The 7,798-nt window shown below is 57.6% G+C and overlaps 1 protein-coding gene across 1 annotated transcript; it reads left to right on the top strand.

Moving 5' to 3' along the window:
• Nucleotides 1-271: 271 nt before the first annotated feature.
• Nucleotides 272-7,529, top strand: LOC137358934 (major vault protein-like). The gene is made up of 5 exons (XM_068025117.1): nt 272-486; nt 1,572-1,687; nt 2,491-2,617; nt 3,584-3,772; nt 6,979-7,529. The coding sequence occupies exons 3-5, from the start codon at nt 2,492-2,494 to the stop codon at nt 7,117-7,119; spliced, it is 456 nt and encodes a 151-aa protein (XP_067881218.1). The 5' UTR covers nt 272-486; nt 1,572-1,687; nt 2,491; the 3' UTR covers nt 7,120-7,529.
• Nucleotides 7,530-7,798: the final 269 nt, after the last annotated feature.

The following is a 7,798-nucleotide window of genomic DNA, read 5'->3' as shown; positions in this document are numbered from 1 at the left end:
CTGCTCAGTGAGGACCTGTTCCAGTGGGATGGGGTGTTTAAATACACTGAACTCTCTCTGTCTCTCTCTCTGCTCAGTGGGGACCTGTTCCAGTGGGATGGGGTGTTTAAATACACTGAACTCTCTCTGTCTCTCTCTGTGCTCAGTGAGGACCTGTTCCAGTGGGATGGGGTGTTTAAATACACTGAACTCTCTCTGTCTCTCTCTCTCTGTGCTCAGTGAGGACCTGTTCCAGTGGGATGGGGTGTTTAAATACCTGCCCTCTCTGCTCTAGAACTCTGCTAGGATTATCCGATCGGCTGTGTTTGGATTTGATGCCAACATGAAGGTTCGAGACTCCTTCAGGTTCACTCAGAACAACCTGTGCATCACCAGCGTTGACATCCAGTCAGTGGAGCCGGTCGACCAACGCACCCGGGACGCGCTGCAGAAAAGTGTCCAACTGGCGATTGAGATCACAACCAACTCTCAGGAGGCAGCGGCCAGGTAACGGTGGCAGGGGGAGAGGGACTGAGACGGAGCAGGGATCAGTGGGCAGTCTGTCTCTGCCGCTCTGTGGCTCTCTCGGAGGGGGATTGTGATATACTTGAACATATTAACATTGAAAGGGGGAAAGTATTAGCGATTTTAGCGGGCTTAAAAGTGGATAAATCCCCAGGCCCAGATGAGATGTATCCCAGGATGTTATATGAGTCAAGGGAGGAGATAGCAGGGGCTCTGACACAAATTTTCAAATCCTCTCTGGCCACAGGAGAGATACCAGAGGACTGGGAGGACAGTGAATGTGGTACCTTTATTTAAGAAGGGTGGCAGGGATAACCCTGGTAATACAGGTTGGTGATTCTAATATCAGTGTTGGGAAAATATTGGAAAACTTTCTGAGGGACAGGATTAATCTCCACTTGGAGAGGCAGGGATTAATCAGGGATAGTCAGCATGGCTTTGTCAGGGGGAGTTCGTGGCTAACTAACTTGATTAAATTTTTCAAGGAGGTGACTAGGTGTGTAGATGAGGGTAAAGCAGTTGATGTAGTTTACATGGACTTCAGTAAGGCTTTTGATAAGGTCCCACATGGGAGATTGGTTAAGAAGGTAATAGCCCATGGGATCCAGGGCAATTTGGCAAATTGGATCCAAGATTGTCTTAGTGGCAGGAGGCAGAGGGTGATGGTCGAGGTTGTTTTTGCGAGTGGAACCAGTGACCAGTGGTGTACCACAGAGATCGGTGCTGGGACCCTTGCTGTTTGTAGTGTACATTAATGATTTAGACCTGAATATAGGAGGTATGATCAGTAAGTTCACAGATGACATGAAAATTGATGGTGTTGTAAATAGTGAGGAGGAAATCCTTAGATTACAGGACGATATAGATGGGCTGGTAAGATGGGCAGAGCAGTGGCAAACGGAATTTAATCCTGAGAAGTGCGAGGTGATGTATTTTGGGAGGACTAACAAGGCAAGGGATCAAGTGCTGGAAAATAGGTTGGGAATAGTCCGGTGCTTGATGGGCAGCAGGGACACGATGGGCCGAAGGGCCTGTTTCTGTGCCGTGTAACACGCTGACTCTTCCAGACACGAAGCCGAACGTTTAGAGCAAGAGGCAAAGGTCGCCTGGAGAGGCAGCGAATCACAGACCAGGCTGAGGCGGAGAGGGCGAGGAAAGAGCTGCTGCAACTTGAGGCCCTCAGGTAGGTGGTTCACTACCCCGCTCTCCCCTCGCCCGCCCCCGCTCTCCCCGCTCTCCCCTCGCCCGCCCCCGCTCTCCCCTCGCCCGCCCCCGCTCTCCCCTCGCCCGCCCCGCTCTCCCCTCGCCGCCCCCGCTCTCCCCTCGCCCCCCCCCGCTCTCCCCTCGCCCCCCCCCCGCTCTCCCCTCGCCCCCCCCCCGCTCTCCCCTCGCCCCCCCCCGCTCTCCCCTCGCCCCCCCCCGCTCTCCCCTCGCCCTCCCCCCCCCGCTCTCCCCTCGCCCCCCCCCCCGCTCTCCCCTCGCCCCTCCCCCCCCGCTCTCCCCTCGCCCCCCCCCCGCTCTCCCCTCGCCCCCCCCCCGCTCTCCCCTCGCCCTCCCCCCCCGCTCTCCCCTCGCCCTCCCCCCCCGCTCTCCCCTCGCCCTCCCCCCCCGCTCTCCCTCGCTCTCCCCTCGCCCTCCCCCCCGCTCTCCCTCGCCCTCCCCCCCCGCTCTCCCCTCGCCCTCCCCCCCGCTCTCCCTCGCCCTCCCCCCCCGCTCTCCCCTCGCCCTCCCCCCCCCGCTCTCCCCTCGCCCTCCCCCCCCGCTCTCCCCTCGCCCCCCCCCCGCTCTCCCCTCGCCCCCCCCCCGCTCTCCCCTCGCCCCCCCCCCGCTCTCCCCTCGCCCCCCCCCCGCTCTCCCCTCGCCCGCCCAACCTCACTCCTACTGGATGGGACTGAGAGTGAGGGATGTAGGGATTTTTTTGATTGATTTTCCTGTTAACTCCCCCTCCCTCCCTCTCTCCCTCCCTCCCCTCCCTCCCTGTTGCAGCATGGCTGTCGAGAGTACAGGAGCAGCAAAGGCCGAGGCAGAATCCAAGGCGGAAGCTGCAAAGATCGAAGGCGAGGGAGCAGTCGTCCAGGCCAAGCTGAAGGCCGAGGCCCTGGAGATCGAGACCGTACGTATTAACCTCACTATCTCTGTAACCTCCTCCAGTCCCTACAACCCTCCCTATCTCTGTAACCTCCCTCCAGTCCCTACAACTCTCCCTATCTCTGTAACCTCCTCCAGTCCCTACAACCCTCCCTATCTCTGTAACCTCCTCCAGTCCCTACAACCCTCCCTATCTCTGTAACCTCCCTCCAGTCCCTACACCCCTCCCTATCTCTGTAACCTCCTCCAGTCCCTACACCCCTCCCTATCTCTGTAACCTCCTCCAGTCCCTACAACCCTCCCTATCTCTGTAACCTCCCTCCAGTCCCTACAACTCTCCCTATCTCTGTAACCTCCTCCAGTCCCTACAACTCTCCCTATCTCTGTAACCTCCTCCAGTCCCTACAACCCTCCCTATCTCTGTAACCTCCTCCAGTCCCTACAACTCTCCCTATCTCTGTAACCTCCTCCAGTCCCTACAACTCTCCCTATCTCTGTAACCTCCTCCAGTCCCTACAACCCTCCGTATCTCTGTAACCTCCTCCAGTCCCTGATATCTCCTCTTGTGGCTCAGGGTTAAATTCTGTGGGAAATCTGTGCTCTGTTAAAGTCACTGTCTCGAGGGGAGTTCTTTCTGCAGCTTTCAGGTGAAATGAGTCGCAGAGGCCCGGTTTCTCTGTGTGCACTCTGAGTGTAACACAGGGTTAACTCCCTGTGACAACCTGAAACGCCACTGCACATTCCTGGGTCAGGACAGGCGAGGAGGAAGCATGGAGTAGATATCAGAAATGTAATCCCAACTTCCAGCATCGCATTCATTGATAATCTCTCTCTCTCTCTCTCTCTCTCTCTCTCTCTCTCTCTCTCTCTCTCTCTCTCTCTCTCTCTCTCTCTCTCTCCCTCTCTCCCTCTCTCCCTCTCTCCCTCTCTCCCTCTCTCCCTCTCTCCCTCTCTCCCTCTCTCTCTCACTCTGTCTCTCTCCCCCCTCCAGGACGCTGAGCTCCAAAGGTTGACGAAGGCCAGACAGCAGGAGCTGAGATATATGGAAGAGCAGAACAAGCTTGACATTCTCAAGTCCTCTCAGTTGGCCGATGTTGAGACTCGGAAATTCCAGTCCATGGTCCAGGCCATCGGAGCAGAGACGATCAAGGAGATTGCGATGTCTGGCCCTGAGCTCCAGGTACTGTCATCCCCCGTGCAACTCCGCGTCCTCCCAACCCACCAGCGTGCTGCAGGGCTCAGCCATGGGGGACCCGTGCCCCGGGGAGTGTCGGTGCCCGTGGTGGACCCGTGCCCCGGGGAGGGTCGGTGCCAGTGGGGGGACCCGTGCCCCGGGGAGGGTCGGTGCCCGTGGGGGGACCCGTGCCCCGGGGAGAGCCGGTGCCCGTGGGGGGACCCGTACCCCGGGGAGATTCGGTGCCCGTGGGGGGGACCCGTACCCCGGGGAGATTCGGTGCCCGTGGGGGACCCGTGCCCCGGGAGATTCGGTGCCCGTGGGGGGACCCGTACCCCGGGGAGATTCGGTGCCCGTGGGGGGACCCGTGCCCTGGGGAGATTCGGTGCCCGTGGGGGGACCCGTACCCCGGGGAGATTCGGTGCCCGTGGGGGGACCCGTACCCCGGGGAGATTCGGTGCCCGTGGGGGGACCCGTACCCCGGGGAGATTCGGTGCCCGTGGGGGGACCCGTACCCCGGGGAGATTCGGTGCCCGTGGGGGGAGCCGTACCCCGGGGAGTGTTGACAGAGCTGTAGCAAATGGATTTCAGTGTTGGCAAATGCGAAGTCGTCCACTTCGGGACTGAAAAGGATCAAACAGGGAACTTCCCACATGGGAAAAGCTCAAAACAGTGGAGGCTCCAAAGAGACTCGCAGGTGGTCCAGGTAAACAGATCATTAAAATGTCACGAACAGGGTTCAGAAAATAATCGGCCAGGCTAACGGAACGCTGGCCTTTATATCTCGAGGAGTAGAACAAAAGGGCGGGTTGGAAGTCCTGCTTCAGCTGTAAAACGCCCTGGTTAGACACACCCGGAGTTACTGGGAACAGTTCTGGTCTGGTTAGACACACCCGGAGTTACTGGGAACAGTTCTGGTCTGGTTAGACACACCCGGAGTTACTGGGAACAGTTCTGGTCTGGTTAGACACACCCGGAGTTACTGGGAACAGTTCTGGTCTGGTTAGACACACCCGGAGTTACTGGGAACAGTTCTGGTCCCCACACCTTCGGAAGGAGATATTGGGCTTGGAGGGAGTGCAGTGTAGATTTACCGGAATGATACCAGGACGCCAAGGGTTAAATTACCAGGAGAGATCACACAAACCGGGGGCGGGGGCGGTATTCCCTGGAAATTAGAAAGTTCGGGTGTGGATTTGATGGAAGTTTTTGAGATATGAAGGGGGAACGTATCGGGGTACAGACAGAGAGAGAGAGAGAAACGATTTCCACGGGGATGGGGAGTCTGGGACGATGGGGGCGGAGGTCAGAGACGGAAAATGAGAGCCCGGGGTTTTCAGGAGTGAAATTCGGAAACGCTCCCACAAGCAAAGTGAGGAAGAAGTTTGGAATTCTCTCCCGCAAACAGCAATCAATGCTCGATCGATTGTTGATGTTAAACCTGAGATTGATCGAGTTTTGTCACCCAGGGGTGTTAAGGGACATGGGGGGTGCGGGGGGTGGGGGGAAGGTGAGCATGGGGAGTTAGGGTCACAGATCAGTCACAAGCTGGTGGAGTGGAGGAGCAGGCTGGAGGAGAGGGGCTGAATGGCCTCTTCCTGTTGCCGATATTCCTGTACTGTGTTTGACAGACAGTAATGTGGAAGGTGGGGGATGTGTACCCCTCCTCCTGGGTTCACTGTACTGTGTTTGACAGTAATGTGGAAGCTGGTGGAAGGTGGGGGATGTGTACCCCTCCTCCTGGGTTCACTGTACTGTGTTTGACAGTAATGTGGAAGCTGGTGGAAGGTGGGGGACGTGTACCCCTCCTCCTGGGTTCACTGTACTGTGTCTGACAGTAATGTGGAAGCTGGTGGAAGGTGGGGGATGTGTACCCCTCCTCCTGGGTTCACTGTACTGTGTTTGACAGTAATGTAGAAGCTGGGTGGAAGGTGGGGGATGTGTACCCCTCCTCCTGGGTTCACTGTACTGTGTCTGACAGTAATGTAGAAGCTGGGTGGAAGGTGGGGGACGTGTAACCCTCCTCCTGGGTTCACTGTACTGTGTTTGACAGTAATGTAGAAGCTGGGTGGAAGGTGGGGGACGTGTACCCCTCCTCCTGGGTTCACTGTACTGTGTTTGACAGTAATGTAGAAGCTGGGTGGAAGGTGGGGGACGTGTACCCCTCCTGGGTTCACTGTACTGTGTTTGACAGTAATGTGGAAGGTGGGGGACGTGTACCCCTCCTCCTGGGTTCACTGTACTGTGTTTGACAGTAATGTGGAAGCTGGTGGTAGGTGGGGGATGTGTACCCCTCCTCCTGGGTTCACTGTACTGTGTTTGACAGTAATGTGGAAGCTGGGGGACGTGTACCCCTCCTCCTGGGTTCACTGTACTGTGTCTGACAGTAATGTGGAAGCTGGTGGAAGGTGGGGGATGTGTACCCCTCCTCCTGGGTTCACTGTACTGTGTTTGACAGTAATGTAGAAGCTGGGTGGAAGGTGGGGGACGTGTACCCCTCCTCCTGGGTTCACTGTACTGTGTTTGACAGTAATGTGGAAGCTGGGGGACGTGTACCCCTCCTCCTGGGTTCACTGTACTGTGTCTGACAGTAATGTGGAAGCTGGGTGGAAGGTGGGGGACGTGTACCCCTCCTCCTGGGTTCACTGTACTGTGTTTGACAGTAATGTGGAAGCTGGGGGACGTGTACCCCTCCTCCTGGGTTCACTGTACTGTGTCTGACAGTAATGTGGAAGCTGGGTGGAAGGTGGGGGACGTGTACCCCTCCTCCTGGGTTCACTGTACTGTGTTTGACAGTAATGTGGAAGCTGGTGGTAGGTGGGGGATGTGTACCCCTCCTCCTGGGTTCACTGTACTGTGTTTGACAGTAATGTGGAAGCTGGGGGACGTGTACCCCTCCTCCTGGGTTCACTGTACTGTGTCTGACAGTAATGTGGAAGCTGGTGGAAGGTGGGGGACGTGTACCCCTCCTCCTGGGTTCACTGTACTGTGTCTGACAGTAATGTGGAAGGTGGGTGGAAGGTGGGGGACGTGTACCCCTCTTCCTGGGTTCACTGTACTGTGTCTGACAGTAATGTGGAAGGTGGGTGGAAGGTGGGGGATGTGTACCCCTACTCCTGGGTTCACTGTACTGTGTTTGACAGTAATGTGGAAGGTGGGGGACGTGTACCCCTGCTCCTTGGTTCACTGTACTGTGTTTGCTGTGTTCTCAGGTCAAGCTGCTGCAGGGTCTCGGGCTGCAGTCGACGCTGATCACTGACGGATCCACTCCGGTCAACCTCTTCTCCACCGCCAAGGGCATGCTGGGATTGCCGCTGACCGCCGCATCCCGCCACAAGGGCGGGAGCGAGTGAACGGGACAGAGAGAGAGAGAGGACCGAGCGAGCGACGCCATCGTACACCAGGAACACAGAGGCTACTTTCAGGGCACCCGTAGCCATTTCCACTTCTCTTCCCAGCATGCTTTGCAGCGGTCACTTGACCCCTGACCCCTCCCGCTGCGGCCAGTCGAGGGATCGAACAGCTTGCTGATGATGCCAGTGGGGGGGCACTGGAGGTGGGGGGGTTGTGGGGTCCCCCGGGGTGTAACCCCTTCCTTCACACACCCCCCCCCCCCAACACGCCCCCTCCCCCTTTCCCCCAAGCTTCGAACGATTTCTTCTTGCTTTACTCCCTCTCGCGGTTCGCGTGTTTTCCCTTTAATTTTTTATCGAAGGATTGTGTTCCTGGGAGCTCGCCATTAAAATCAATCTTTGTCGCACAAGCAAGAAGTCTGTCTTCATTCTGCAGGCCCACCTGCCCTGCCCCAAAAAAACACAACACCATCAACCCCACTCACTCCCTCTCACACGGACACCGACTCTCCCCGGGGTACGGGTCCTCCACGGATACCGACTCTGCCCGGGGTACGGGTCCCCCACGGACACCGACTCTGCCCGGGGTACGGGTCCCCCACGGACACCGACTCTGCCCGGGGTACGGGTCCCCGACGGACACCGACTCTCCCCGGGGTACGGGTCCTCCACAGATACC

Source organism: Heterodontus francisci, unplaced genomic scaffold (genome assembly GCF_036365525.1).
Source record: "Heterodontus francisci isolate sHetFra1 unplaced genomic scaffold, sHetFra1.hap1 HAP1_SCAFFOLD_1331, whole genome shotgun sequence".
Taxonomy (NCBI): domain Eukaryota; kingdom Metazoa; phylum Chordata; class Chondrichthyes; order Heterodontiformes; family Heterodontidae; genus Heterodontus; species Heterodontus francisci.
This window is presented reverse-complemented; position numbering and strand designations above follow the sequence as displayed.

Bases quoted from the DNA above. Each gene is read 5' to 3' on its own strand.
- LOC137358934 (XM_068025117.1), top strand. From the start codon at position 2,492: ATGGCTGTCGAGAGTACAGGAGCAGCAAAGGCCGAGGCAGAATCCAAG. The intron at 2,618-3,583 runs GTACGTATTAAC...TCCCCCCTCCAG, and splicing joins AGGCCCTGGAGATCGAGACC to GACGCTGAGCTCCAAAGGTT. The intron at 3,773-6,978 runs GTACTGTCATCC...CTGTGTTCTCAG, and splicing joins TGTCTGGCCCTGAGCTCCAG to GTCAAGCTGCTGCAGGGTCT.